General features: G+C 52.0%; 1 protein-coding gene across 2 annotated transcripts in view; it reads left to right on the plus strand.

Moving 5' to 3' along the window:
• HMCN2 (hemicentin 2) overlaps nt 1-15,059 on the plus strand; it is a 136,589-nt gene that overhangs the window by 18,442 nt on the left and 103,088 nt on the right. For both annotated transcript variants that reach the window (XM_074331183.1, XM_019728852.2), the window contains exons 5-10: nt 5,879-6,050; nt 6,647-6,753; nt 7,648-7,768; nt 9,783-10,046; nt 12,632-12,776; nt 13,322-13,443. In XM_074331183.1, coding sequence (XP_074187284.1) covers nt 5,879-6,050; nt 6,647-6,753; nt 7,648-7,768; nt 9,783-10,046; nt 12,632-12,776; nt 13,322-13,443 — 931 coding nt within the window. The remainder of the gene's footprint in view (nt 1-5,878; nt 6,051-6,646; nt 6,754-7,647; nt 7,769-9,782; nt 10,047-12,631; nt 12,777-13,321; nt 13,444-15,059) is intronic.

Raw genomic sequence — 15,059 nt, forward strand, 5'->3', positions numbered from 1 at the left:
AAGTGGGGGCATGCACTGGCTCCTGGCCCTGGTGGCAGCCTTCTGCCCTGGGAGCCTGGCTGGACATATGTGTCTGACTCAGTGGGACCTCCACCGGCCAGGATTGGCCGCCTCTGGGTAAGGGGCTGGATCCGTTTCCTTCCTGGACACAGCTCTGTCATTTGTTAGCTTAATGCCTTGGACCTGGCCCCTTCCAGATGTTCCCAGACGTTCGACATGCCTGGGAAAGTGGCCCGGGTAGCCGAGGCTGTGGTCATCCTTCCAGGAGAGGAAACGGTACCGTTGCCCCAGCCGAGGGGCTTCAGCTGGAGGAGTCCTCAGAAGTTGCAGAAGTCCCCAGACCATGCCTGTGTGGTTATTCCTTTTACCTGCCGTCCTGTTGTTTATTGAGCACCAGCGGTGCCAGGCAGCAGAGGGACCATCCATCAAGCTCAGGCCCCAGTGCTTTTGCGTATTGTGCTTCTTCTAGTTGTGGGGTTGGCCTCATTGGTTCCAGGGTAACTCAAGGAAAATAAAGACCCCCTCTCCCTGGGGGGGCGGGTAATTTGGAGCCTTTGCCATCATCCTTCAGCAGATGGGGGGGGCAGGCGACACAGTCCCTGAGGCCTGTCCCGAGGTGTGCAGTTTTGATTAAGACTTAGCTAGGTCCCAGAACCCCCTTGCCCCAGCACAGCTGTTCCACGGGCTTCTTCCAAGCTCAGTGTATTGTCACCAGCCCCAGTGGAATGGGTCAGAATTGCTGGGCAAACCCCCTCACCCTGCAGCCTTTCTGGGTCCTGGGAAGTCCTGTTCTGGGATCTCAGACCCTTTGCCTATCTAGCACCAGCAGGTACAAATATGGCAAATTGCCCAGATTTTGTGCATCAACTAGGGGAAAGGTGAACCGCCTTCTAAGACAGTAAGGGGGAGGGAGGTCTGACCAGGTGGTTCTCATTAACAGACCAGGCGGCACAGGCTCGGGAGATGACCTCATCCTGGACCCTTCCCAGAGGAGGAGGTGTGGGAAGGGTTAGGGCCACATGCCGGCTTCAGATCCCAGCCCTGCCACCTGCCTGCTGTGTGACCTTGAGCTCAGTGTCGACCTCTCTGGGCGCCCGCTTCCTCGTGTGCACAGTTGGGTTATGAGAGCCCCTGCCTAGTGAGACAGCAGTGAGGGTGAAAGGAAACAGTGTGTGGGAAGCCCTCAGTGTAAGGCTGGGCCCTGGGAACCCCTGGTGAGGGTGGGCTGTGGCCGTGACTCCAGCCTCAGCTTTGGTGTGGAGCCCAGAATACACCCTGTGGCTTCAGTGAAGCCCCCAAAGGGTAAGAGCTGTGTGTGGGAAAGGTTCTCAGGAGGGTAGAGCCTGGGACCAGTGCCTGGGTTGCCCAGCTGGCAGGGCTACTGTTCTCTGTCTATCAGCGCCCATGAGCTTCCTGACACAGCACCTGGGATCCGGCCCTCAGTTTTCTGATCTGCGGTTCTGAGGCCCATTTGGGCCCTGGCTTCGCCCCTGTGCTTCCTCAGCCTCCCTGGCTGTCAAGTGTCCTGGGAGGAGCCTCATGGAATGATTTATCTTCCGCGAGCAGCTGAGTGGCAGCCATCTGGCTGGGACAGCAGCGCCAGATTCTTTCATTCTTTCCCCACCAGCGACAGAGAGATAAGCCTCAATGCGTTGCTGGCTCCCAGCGCAGCCCCCACCCCCGTCCCGGTCCCGGCTAACATCTGGAAGTCATTGCTTTCACCAAATAAACACTAAGCTTGCTTGATGAAGGCTCGCTTTTCGAAAAGCTCCCTGGATTCCACTCTGAGCCCTGGGGGCATTGCAGGGGCTGGAAGGCCTTGCCCCCAAGCCTGGGATTATAGGGGCCTGATTCCTATACGGGTCAGCCCCCCCCCCCGCCTCCAAGTGGTGATGTGTTCACAGGGACAGGCCCCATGGGCAGGCCACCTTCTGGTGAGGTCACTGGCATTTTGTCCCATCTTAGCCCTCCCCATGTTCAGTAGCCTAAACTCTTGGGCCTGTTCCCTCCATCACAGCATTGTAGAATGAGCTTATGACAGTTGTAACACAGTAGCGGTGTAATTTGTCTGGGTAATTGTCAACTGGTGTTGCCACCACCTCTTGGCAGCTTTGCTCAGTTATGATTTCCTCCTGACCCCTGACAAGGCCTGGCCCCGGGGGAAGAGGACAGTGGTCACAGAGCTGTTGCTTTGCAGTTGGGGGACTTGCTTCTCTTATTTTGTGAGCTGCTGTCCAGCTAGGAGCCTTGGCTACTGCTTCCACTCCACGCCGCATGGAGGAAGAATCTTGTTCCCATTCCTTGGTGAAGACAGGTGGGACATTTTCAGGAAAAACATTACTTAGAAAGCCAGGCAAAACAGAAGAGTGAAGTAGCTCCAAGTATAAAAACAGATGAGTTTTCAGAACACAGAATTCTTATCCTGCGATGACTGAAACCCAGCTACAAAATCTAGGCACATGTGTTCCAGCTCAGTCTGAACAAAACATATACATTTTCTAAATTTTGGGCAATTCTTCCAATTCCCTTCTTTTCCTTTCCCTTCCATGGAAGATTGCATGGTAGGCAGAGCTGAAGGACAATGATTTAGAGCAAGAATGGCCAAAATGTAGCATTCAAGACACCGCATTCTAATCCCATATCTGTGGCAGACATTGCTAATCAATCACAGAATGTTTTCTAATTGAGATGGAACGTGGCGTCTCATTTCTTCCTCAAACAGTTTCCAGGAAGCCACTTCCAGTTGGTTAGTTGCCAAGCAACAGGATACCACTATGATCACTGAGGTATATATTAAAGTCATGTGCATGTTCTTTTTAAGTGACTTTTACTTAAAAAATTACTATGAAAAATGTCAAAGACATAGAAAAGTAAAAAGCACGTATGTACCAGCTAGATTTAGCAATTTATAGTTTTGCTCCATCTCTCTCTTTTTATCCTTTTTGCTGAATCATGACATCTTATCCATAAATAATTCAGCATGGGATTTTTTTAAAGATAGTTTCCAACATAACCTACAGTATCATCTCAGTAATAGTATTTTGCTAGTATCATCTGATGCTGAGTTCATATTCAAATTTTTCTCATTGTCCTCGGAATGTCTTTTATAACCGTTTTTTGTCAAATCGGGATTTAATCAAAGGAGGTATATTTTATTTGGTTGTTATGAATATTAAATCTTTTTAATGCATCTGGAGCCATCTACCCTTTTTTATATGCCACTAATTTGTTGAAGAGGCATTGATTATACAGTAGCCCATGTTCCAGATTCATCAGATTGTTTCCTTATGGTGTTTTTAACTTGTTGCTCTGTCCCCCATATTTCCCCTAAACTGGGAATTAACTCTAAATGACTGATTAGATGGAAGCCAAGATTTTTGGCAGGAATATTTCATAGTTGGTGCTGTGTCTATTTTCTATTACATCACACCAGGAGGCGAATAATGTCTGATTGTCTTACTATTACTGATGATTGTTTGATTACTGAGTTAAGCTGATGACAGCCAGCCGTCTGCATTGGAAAGTCATGTATGTGGACCTCCAGTTCCCCATTAACTTTTCATGTAACGATTTTAGCATCCACTGAGGATGCTTGCCTGAAACACTTATTTCATTGGAAGTTGCAAAATGATGATTTCCTAATTGCATCATTCCTTCCACATTTATCAGTGGGCATTCTTCTGTGGAGAAAAGGTTTTGCTCATCAAAAAAGGGGTGAAGCACAATTCCTATTGAAAAGGCAGGGATCACACTTCATTCTTTTCTCTTTAATTAAGACGTTGCCTTCCTTGGTAGCAAATGAGGTTTTATTGCTGTGTATTTTGCATTTCTTTTTTGAGTATTATTATGAGCACATGGATTGCACAATTCAACGTGATTCAATTGACTAGAGTCACTATTCTATTTTGGGCTCACATTGTGCCAAATTTAGCCAATGGGAGCTTTTCCAACCTGGTTTCTGTGTCCTTTGGATATGTCCCCATTAGTCTTTGGGAACTTCCTTACTTTATGGAATTACCAGTTGTCTTAGGCTTACCTGCCTCAGACCTGGAATAAGCCATTTCGCCAAGGAGCCCTACTGGGGAGTGGTATTAAGAAACCACTGGGTTCTAAATTCACTTGGAGTGAATTTATATATAAATAAAATACCAGTAGCTCTCTCTTACACGTGGCCGTAAGGGAAAATCTTGGTTCAGAAAACATTCCCATCCTCACTTCTTTGCTTTATCCTATAAGATATGTAAAACAGTTTCATAATCACAATACCAATAATTTTCCCAACTTCAAACTACTAAGTGAAGGTTTCCTTGTTGTTCTTTGTGTCCTCAGGGTGCCGCCCACTGAGAAAGTACAATTGAAACCCTGGGTTTTCAACTCACCAGGAGTTATTCTTTTCTCTCTGTGGTTATGGTACCAATTTGTCGTACAGTCAGGTTCATGCTTCATTTTGTTTCAGTTTCCGGGTTTGAACAAGATGCTTCCTGAAGTAACTTGGCCTGGAAAGAGAGGTTCCGACGGGAGTGGCCCACTCCTCTCCCTCTTTCCTGGTTTTCATGCTGGAACCTGAGAGGCTTGGCTGCTGCCAAGGAGAAGCGTGCGCTGGGGCTGGGGGCTGGTGGAATTGAGTGAGGCGTCTGTGTGTGAGACGAGCCTTGTGACTGTGTTCAGGAGGTATGTGTCCTGCTGTATCACACACAGGGAACAAATGCTTCCTGAAGACCCACTGTGCGCCAGCCACTGATCTGGGGCTCAGCATAGAGTCTCTGCCTACATGGGGCTCCCAGGCTAATAGAGCAGACAGGCCTGCATCTAGTGAATATGAATAATTGGGGTACAGATTGCTTCAAGACGTGTAGACGTATACCAGGGAACCGCACCTGTTTGGGACTGGAGAAACCTCTTCAAGCTGAGAGGTGAAGAATAACCAGGATTTGGTTGATGGGGGTAGGGGGTGGGGCATTTCTGCAAAGGGAACATGTGTGTGATGAAGGCTCCCCAGGGAGGCGTGAGGGTCCAGCCCAGCAAGCAGGGGACAGTCAGGACCACAGTGGCCTTGGGTCAGGCTGGACAGGTGAACCACAGAACACAAGCTTTTAGAGGCCATGGTAAGGATTTGGAGAAACTAAATAATTTTGTACTTAATGACACATCATCTTAGACTGGATCCAGGATTGTAAACATGAGGTCCATGCACTCATGGGGGACCGTCTTTGAGGGAGTTGGAGAACCCCCTAAAATCATACTCTAAATGTGTATCTAAGTGGTATAGTATTCTGCAGAGAGTTCTTACCTGTTACCTTGTTTTCAATGGGATCCACCCAAACCATGTAAGATTTTAGAATGAATAAGCAATGATAGAAACCAAGGATTTATGATTTCTCAATATTGTGAAAAGGATCAGGAGAAGTGATCCTTTTCACAATATTGGAGTGATGGTGGACTACACTGGTCTGGGGGAGATTCCAGATCTCCAGGGTTTGTCCATGTGTAGGAAGCACAGGAGGGCTTCCTGGAGGAAATTGTTGGTTCCATAGAAGCTGACCAGGTGAAGAAGGAGGGAAGCCTTTCCAGCACAAGGGCACTCCTTGCTCCTTCCCTCTGAGCTGAGTCTTCTGGATGCCTCAATTCAGGTGTCACAGCTCTGAGCCCACAGGCCAGGAGGGTAAAGATGTGTGAATTGGGCCTGGTGTGGCCCAGGGGTGTGTGGGGTGACCTCAGGTGACCTGGACAGCCTATATGCTGCCTAAAATCCATGGTGGGGGGAGGGAAGATTCTGCATGCAGCTGGCAGCCTGTTAGGGACCTGCCTTGGGTGGCCCAGACACAAGCAAGACATCACGGGCACCTGTTGGCATCAGCTTCTCACACGTCCCTCTCAGGTGCTAAAGTGGGTGGAGTCAGCGATCCAGGCCTCCAAAGTGCACCTGCTGTCCACGGACCACGGGGAGGAGGGCGAGCACACATGGAGGATCCCCTTCGACTCCAGCCTGAAGGAGGTCACCATCTCCCTGAGCGGTCCCGGGCCTGAGATCGAAGTCCGAGACCCGCTGGGTATGTGCACCCCAGGGTTGGCCTCTTCTTTGGCCCTGAGACTGAGCTGGAAGTCAGGATGGGACAAGGAGAGAGGCTCGGGCAGCAAGGAGGGTGGCGGAGGCCTGTGGTGGGTGAGGTAGCTGGGGGCCCTGTAGAAGCTGAGTGGGGGGAAATAAAATAAGGACAATCCCTGGGATGCGAGGCTCCCATGCTGTCTCCCCCCACGCTCTCAGAGGGTCCCGACAGTGGCCTGGCGGGTCAGTCAGGGCAGGAATTAGCGGTGTACTGTACAGATGGGAAGCTGGGATTCTGGGAGGTGGAGTGACTTGTCAGGGTCACCCAGGATCAGTGTGCCTTGGACCTGACCACCTGGCTCCATGGTGCTCCGAGGATGTCATGAGTACCCCAGTTTAGAGGCCAGGTGTACAGCTCACACCTGGGGTGGGAGTGCAGAATGAGGTGGAGGCCTGAGCACTGCCAAAGGCGTCTTATCAGTTTCTCTGACAAGCCTGAGACTGGTGTTGGAAGAGCCATGGATTCCTGGAGGGCAGGGTGGGGCCTCTGTCACCCCCAGGAAGGGGTCAGGGGCTGAGCAGTCCTTGGGGCTTCCACAGGGAGGATCCTGCAGAAGGACGAGGGCCTCAACGTGCTTCTCAACATCCCCGACTCGGCTAAGGTCGTGGCCTTCAAGCCTGAGCATCCTGGGCTGTGGTCCATCAAGGTGGGGGCCCTGGGTTCCTGGGCAGTGGGGAGGCCAGTTTCTGGTCGCTGAGATGCCATCTCCCTCCTGCCTGCCCTGGGGAGCCGAGGGCTGGCGCGTGGGTGGTGGTGTGGGCATAGCAATAGAAGCAAAGGGTCAAGAACAGAGGGGAAGTATGCTGCTTTGCACGAGCAAGAGGAGGTACAATGGTTTGGGGTTAGTTAGGGAACTTTCAAAAAGGACTTGGAGAAACAATCTGAGTGTCCAGCGGTGGGTGACCGAGCCAGCTTGTGGTTCAGAACCCTGTCCAATGAAGAAGGTAAAAAAGAAGCAAGGATGACCCTGGGGGGGTCAGGGGGCTCATGGGGATAGAGCCGGCAGGGGGAGGGGGGCCTGCTCTGATACGCAAGGTGCTGGAGGCAGGCTGGACTCCGACAGAGTGTCCTGGGACGGGACACGCCGCTGCTTTGGAAAGACGTGAGCTCCTACTAATCGGCACACACTGAGGGAGCACCTACAGGGTGCCAGGCTCTGTGCTCAGTGCCACGGGGGAAGTGGCAGCATCGCTCCCTGCCCTTCATTGAGCCAAGATCTGTAATGCCAGTGGGGGAGGCAAAGCAGGGGTTAGATGAGAATGGGGGACAGACAGGCCCTGCGAATGTTGGGGGTGGAGCTGGAAAGGCAGGATGGCCTCACGAGTCCTACTCAGAACAGTGCTGTAGCTGGGCCTTCTTTTACTTCATTTGGGGAGCGTCTGGCTGGGCCCCCAAGGAGTAGTAGGTAAGTGGCCCACATATCTGCAAAAGTGGGAAAAATCTAGGCTCTGACGGGGCCGGGTCAGGCTGGCCGCCTCCTGTCCTGACCTGGGACACTGGGGTGGAACGCCGCAGTGATGTGGGCCCGGGCCTGTGCTAGGTCTATAGCAGCGGCCGCCACTCGGTGAGGATCACGGGAGTGAGCAACATCAACTTCCGAGCCGGCTTCTCCACTCAACCCTCCCTGGACCTCAACCACACCATTGAGTGGCCCCTGCAAGGTACCGTGCTCCTGGAGCTGCCTTCTGGGGGGACGGGCTCTCCTCTGGGAAATGGTGGGAGCCCTGGGGACCCAACCGTGAGTGTGGGTGCAGCCATTCTCCCACAGCACAGTGAACTGAGCCCCAGAGCCAGCACGCTCTCCCTTGGTCTCAGCCCAGGTGACACTGGGACCACTACCTTTAGAACAGGGATCCCTGCCTCCGAAGGCCTTCAGGACCTTATGCTGTCCTTGTTACTACTGAGTTCACACCTTCCCCTTTCTCTTTATCAAAACTCGTTTGTCTATAACCCCACTTCTTCAGTTTTCCAGCGAACATCAGTCTCGTCCAATAAACTAGTAGGTACAAGTGAGTTGATAGCTTCCGGAAACAGGAGAACAGGGTCTTACTCTGAGAAAGGAATGTCCTGGTGGACGTTTCGATGCCCTAGAGGCTGACGAGGGTTGGTAGCCTGGGGGCATGTTGACCCTGGAGGCACAGGGTCAGTTTTCCGACCGGAGGTGGCTGTCATGCCTCATGACGGCTCCATCTGGACCAGGCAGGGGCGCTGGCTCAGGCGGCCAGAGCTCCAGGTCAGAAAATACCATCTGCTGGCCAGGTCAGAGGTCCTAACGTATAGTTTGCAAAATATGTTCCCTCATCATGCGGCTATTCAGAGGGTTTTGCTGTGACCAGCTCAGAAGAGAGGTGGAGAGGGCCCTAGAGCAGCTCGGGCAAGTGCTGGACCGCTGAATAGTGACCAAACATGGTGCGTGCCAGACGCTTAGAGCTTTTGGCGAGTCGGTATCTCCTCTCCTGTTTGTCATTCTTCACAGCGCTTGTGGGTTTCCCTGACAGGATCTTAAAAGAGCAGCTGCTCACTCATTTTGTGTTTGTTTTTGTCAGTAGCAGGAAGGGGGACAGGCGGGGAAATTCAGTTCCTATTTTAAAGCCAGGTGAGAAAAGAAATCCTTAACGGAGTGCTAGACAGGGGGCTGAAAACTAAATGATCACCAGGGCTAGTCCCCCTGGTGACATGGAAAAGGGGAAGGGCATCACAAGTGACCCTCTTGGGTTTCTGCTTTTGATAAAGAAGTGAGTCCAAGACAGTTTTTTTTTAAGAGAAAGATCAAGCAATTGCAAATGATAAATAGTGTTTGGTACCTGGTCCCAGTGCCAGGAGCTTCAGGGAGGGGGCGGGGAGGAGGCTGTGGCTAACTGGACAGTGGGTGCCTGAACCCCAGGGAGAGCCGCTACCAGGCCTTTGGCTGATTGTGGGGACCCCGCATTGACACGCTTGATTTTTGAGAGGAATCTGGACTTCTAGATTTTTATGTGCCCTTTCCAGAGTGTTCCATGTTTCTTCAAAAATGTCAAGGCATTTTATGGATCACACCAATCACACCCATTGGTCCCCAGTTCATGATGTCGGAGAGAAAAAAACATTAATAACTGTCTGAAAAGGAAGAGACCAGACAGAACTTCACAATTTAACTAAGACAATTATGAAACCCAAGTCCAGTTCTGTGTTCTCTGGGATAGTGTGAAAAGTCCATTTCCAACAAGATAGAAAAGAAAACCAAAGAAAAGCTGAGCACGGGGAGCGGGGCTGAGGGCGGAGTCAGAGAGTCAGAATTCCCTAACTAGGGCCTGTAGGTCGAGCCCACAGCCTGCCTGATGATGGCCCACACCAGAGTTAATGGGTGGGGGTGGAGGGAGTGCCTCTTCCCAGTTCTACTCCATGAGAGTCCAAGGCTGCTGAACGGAGCTGATGCCCCATGGGAAGCCGTGGGTTAGATGGACAGTGGTGTTTCAGGACCATGGACAGTAACAAGCTCCCCCATCCCCTTTCCTAATCCCACCCCCAGCATTAACTGTCACAGGGAAAAGAAGGTGAGGGAGCTGGAGTGGGTGAAGGAGAGCCAAGCAGGCTGGTCCTGACCTGTGGTCCTAGGGTCCCTTCTTGGGGAGGATCATGGAGCGCGGATGCTGGGCACTGACACCAGTATCTCCTTCCTCGCCCTTCCGTCTGCAGGGGTGCCCATCTCCCTGGTGATCAACTCCACGGGCCTGCAGGCCCCTGGCCGCGTGGAATCGGTGGAGCTCTCACACAGCTCAGGGCGGCCCCTCCTGACTCTGCCCACGCAGCCCCTCTCCAACGGATCCACCCATCAGCTGTGGAGCGGACCGCCCTTCCATGCCCCCCAGGAGCGCTTCTACCTCAAGGTGAAGGGCAAGGACCATGAGGGGAACCCCCTCCTCCGTGTCTCTGGAGTTGCCTATAGTGGGGTGGCCCCAGGTGAGTGATTGGCTCGTACGATCCCCAGATTTCTAGCTCACTTGGAGACCCATTTCTGCCAGGAAGCCTTCCAGATTAGATTCGAGTAGATTAGATTAGGAATGTTTTTCATTAAACTTCTGTGGGCAGCAAGCTCTGCAAGGTATTATGCTAAGTATTGAGATGCTTCAGATGTAGCCCTCAGCTCAAAGATTTAGTACAAAGTCATCGATCCATCCATCCATCCACCTACTCATGCATCCATCCATTTATTCACCCATCCATCCACCCCCCAATTCACCCATCCATCCATCCATCCATCCATCATCCATCCATCCATCCATCCATCCATCCATCCTCCATCCATCCATCCGTCCATCATCCATCCATCCATCCATCCATCCATCCACCCATCTATCCATCTATCCATTTATCCACCCCCCCCATCCACCCACCCACCTATCTAAATATCCATCCACCTGTTCATCCAACATTTATTTTGTGTCAGTCATAGTGCTAGGCACTGTAGACACAGCAGCGGGCAGGCAGCGGGTATGGGTATGGTCTTCCGTTATCATAATCAGCATCATAATTATAATCATGGTGATACTAATCTCGCCATCGCTCCCCATGGGACAGTCCTGGGCCAAGCACTTGCCATGCCTTAGCTAACTGAATGCTTATAGCAGTTCTGAGGTGAGTCCCCATTTTATAGGTGAAGAAACTGAGGCCACCCACCTCACCAGGTTGCTTTGCGCATACTAAGACAGCTCCCAGGCTATGCCCTGGGTGTAGGAATTATGGACCAGGGCCCTCCACAGGTGGCAGCTACTGTTACTGTTATGCCATGTGGGCACAGGTTATTTTGTCGTCCCATCTTTGGTTCCCACATGTGGTGGCTTTTTGCTGGTTTCTCGTGTGTCCCTGAAGTCTCACGTCCAGGCCAGAAGCTCCCAGAGGGGAGGGCGGAGTCTCTGGCTTTCCAGCTCTGCCTCTGGTCCTAGCAGGGGTGTCTGAGTTCACTGGTGGTTGGGCTCCATTCTCTCCTCCTGCTCCCTCCCCCCTTTGCCATGGTGGTGGCCTGGGAGGAGCTCACAGAGGTGGATGTCACTGACATGGGGATCTCAGCAAGGGGCAGACGATACTGTCCACTTCAGTCGGGGTGCAAGGATGGCACCGAGGTGCCAAAGAAGGACTTGAGAACCCTTCTTTCCAGCCTCCTGCCCTCCACTCCCCCATCGCCATGGTCCCCCCTTGTTGGCCTTTCCAGCTTTGAGAGGAATTTTCAGGAAAGAATTTCCTCAGGGGAATAACAGCCTCTTTCTCTCTCCCCTGTGCGTTCAGATGGATCCAAGAGTTTGGAGTGTAGCTCTGGCTTTTGGTCTCCATCTCAGCTCTCGATTAAAGTGTATGTGTGGAGTGGGGGAGGGGTGTATTGGGTTTTTGCTTCCTCTCCCACCTTCCAGGTTCGGGAAGCTGGGAGCTTGGCTGAGAACAGGAGGCTCTAGGTTTGGAGACATGGGGGGCGGTGAGGGCTGGGCCTGGGGTCCCAGGGCCCTTTCAGCTCATGGAAGAGAGCCTGAGCGGGCCTTGCAAAGGCTTTTAGTGTGTGGGAGAGTGAGTGGTGGCTGCTTTGCACACAGCTGAGGACGTGATTGGATGGTCCAACATCCCTGTCCCCTGGGAGGTGGCGGGAAGCCTATAGCATGATGTCACCCGCCACCCTCCCACCCTCAGCTCTGTGCTCAGAGGAGGTCTGGCACGTTGTCTCACCCTCAGAGAATCTCTGGTGGGGATGAGGGAGAGGGCAATACAGGGCTGAGGACACTCCCACGATCACCCAGCGAGACACTGACGTGCTGCCACTGACCCTGGGGGGCAGTTCTCAGACATTTCCATTGAAGTAACTCCTATAGCCAAGGAGAGAATGTGTCACCCAAAGACCAGGGTCAGGAGAGGGAGGGGCAGTGTCATCTGATGGAGGCCCCAAGGGGCTCATCACAAGCTGTGAGATTTCATTGAAGTCTCTTATTTTATCTCAAAAATTCGTGTGAATTTTACACTGATGACAGCCATGCTCCAACTATGCTTATTTTTAAGTAAAAAAGGCTTCCCTCCAACATCTTTGGGTAGAACTGACCCTCCAAGCAGACCCACCCCCACCCCCGGCAAGCCCAGTCTGGGGAGCATTTCATCAGATTTCAGGACTGGTCCAACTTCTCTGATACAATTGCTAAAATGGTGGCACAGACTGGACCATGGGGGCAGTCTTCACACAAACCGTAAAGAGAACACGAGCTTTAATTGATGGGCTTGCCATGCCCTGTTCGCATGCCACATGCTTTCCACAGCACCACCTCTCATCAGCTCCTCACGACAACACAATGAAGTCAGTACTGCGATTAACCCCACTTTACAGAGGTGGAAACTGAGGCTTGGAGAAGTGACGCCACCTGCTCTCAGTGACCAGCGACGGTGGAGCAAGGGGTTGAATCTGGCCTTCTGGCTCCTGGCTCATCCCTATGGGTCTCTGTGTTGCTGGGTGTGGCTAGGGCAGGCTGTGGGGGCGACAGGGCAGGCTCCTGAATGCTGGTCCTTGCCTCCAGGTGCCCCCCTTGTCAGCATGCCCCCCAGGATCCATGGCTACCTGCACCAGCCCCTGCTCATCTCCTGCTCTGTGCACAGCGCCCTCCCCTTCCGGCTACAGCTGCGGCGGAAAGGAGCCAAGCTGGGCGAGGAGAGGCACTTTCAGTGAGTGGCTGATGGCCGGCCTTTGTCCCCAGCCACAGGGCTCTTGGGGTCCTGATGCCCTGGAGGGATGTGAGGGGAGTACGTGGCAGAAGAGAGACCTTGGTCTCGGTTATACTGTCTTCCAGGGCAGCCCAGCCTGGGCACCTCCCAGTGCGGCCAGGGATAGGGAAGGGTGGTCCCCATAGGCTCCCACCACTGCTGGGTAAGCACCTGTGACGGAGCTGTGAGCCTTCCTTAGTTTCCAAAAAACTCAACCTGTGCAGGGAGTCATGGCAGGCAAGACCCTCTGAGATCCTCCTCCTTAATGGATGGGTTCATAAGTCCAGAGCTCAGAGAGGTGAAGGAACTTGCTCAGAGTCACACAGCATAACATGGAATTGCATGTCCTTGGCTGCCTGCCTCTTCTTACCAAGACTCCAAGAGGATTTGGGGCCTCCCCTCTGGGCAGGATTCGGGACAGTGAGCCCCCTGAGGGCCCGATGAGGCTGGGGGACCCTGAGTGGGGTCAGTGTGATTGTGTATCTCCAACTGTTATGTGTTGACAGGGAGTCAGGAAACAGCAGCTGGGAAATCCCACAGGCCTCCAAGGCTGAGGAAGGCACGTACGAGTGCACAGCGGTCAGCAGGGCTGGGACCGGACGAGCAGAATCCCAGATTGTCGTCACAGGTCTGACCCCCTTCCTGACTTTTCCCTCTAGGATTTCCTCCCAGGGTATCTCCTTCTGTGGGGGACCATGCCAGCCAGCAGGGCTGGAAACTGTCCATCATCCAGAGTCTGGCTGCCCACGCCGCCACCTGCCTGCTGGCCCCCCGTTTGGGCTGTCTCACCCAGGATGGCCTGTGGGTCTCCGCTGGAGGCAGGTTGAGAACCTTGACTCAGGCCACCATGCTGCCCCTCCCAGCCTTGGCCCCACTCCTGGCGTCTCGGCCTGGCCTTCAGAGCTTGACCAGCCCCCAGGCCCTTCCAGGGGCCACTGTCCATCTCGCAGTCCCAATCCCTCATGCCTCCACCATCCAGCTCAAGAAGGTCGGAAATGCTACCGACTGTCTCAAAATGAAATTGGCTTTCTTTTTTAAACTCTGAAACTCCTCTGTCTTGAAGAGAAGAAAAGAAGCCCAGCAAGCACGTGAAGATTAGGCTCTCTGCATTCTCTAATCGTACACAAAAGCACAATGCTTCCCGTCGGCAGACTGGGACACACGAACAAGCAAAGACGATAGAGAGACCTTACTCCCTCCACCGTGAAGATGACCGCGAGGGCTCTTTGATTTCTTTACTTCCTCTCAGACCCTTTTCTCTGTGTGCGTTTTTAACAAAAATGGGAGGAGGCTATACAAACATATAGCAACCTGATTTTTTATCATCTGACAATAGAGCATGTCAGCAAATAGGCTTATGGCATGAATGAACAAAAGCTTACTTTTTATAAACCACAGAGAAGTAGTACAGTGTGAGGAAACGTGTCCGTCCATTCCTTAGACATAACAGTTGCCAATCATTTACCGTCTCTTCTTTTTCACTTTTGGGCTAAACTCTTTTAAACTCAAAAGTTTTGGGCTAAACTCTTTTAAACTCAAACTCAGAGCTTCAGAGTCCAAATCCTGTCATCGTCTAATGTACCACAATCAGCTTCGACTACAGGTCTCCCCCCAACACACCGCTACCCCAATATGCATGCTGGCATATGCTGGCATATTGGGGTACATTGGGGTAAATGTATTTAAAGAGATAAATATATTTCAGGATTTTTCTCAATATTTTTTTAATTTATTGGGGTGACAATTGTTAGTGAAATTTATCTCAATTTTAAAAAGTAGATTTTCCTGTATAACAAAAGATCTATGATCACACCTAATAAAACGGAGCGATGCCTTAGTGCTATTTAATTTTGTCCACAGTCACATTTCCCCATTTGCCCCAGAGTGGCATTTCCAGTTGGTTTCTGTGTTGTCCTCAGAGGCCGCGGAGGTCAGATGCTCTTCTTGAGCACGCATGTGCCTGCGTGTCACAGCCACGGGCACGTGCAGCCTCTGTGGCTCCAGCTTTCCCCCTGCGGGTTTTCAGGCCCACGTCCCTGGTTAGACCGTCTCTGATCTTGTCACTTCTTGTGGCTTTTTCTGGTCGAGATTGCAGTTTTCTTTGCTTTTCCCTCTTTTGGGGCAGAGGCCCTAGTTCTCCATTTGGAAGTTATAAGAGGCCTGTTGTTTGTGCAGAGAATAGCTCTGTACTCTTTACTCTTTCCCTCTTGAGGGTTATTTTAAAATCTGGGCTTTATTCCCCAG

This window comes from Rhinolophus sinicus, linkage group LG04, assembly GCF_036562045.2.
Source record: "Rhinolophus sinicus isolate RSC01 linkage group LG04, ASM3656204v1, whole genome shotgun sequence".
Taxonomy (NCBI): domain Eukaryota; kingdom Metazoa; phylum Chordata; class Mammalia; order Chiroptera; family Rhinolophidae; genus Rhinolophus; species Rhinolophus sinicus.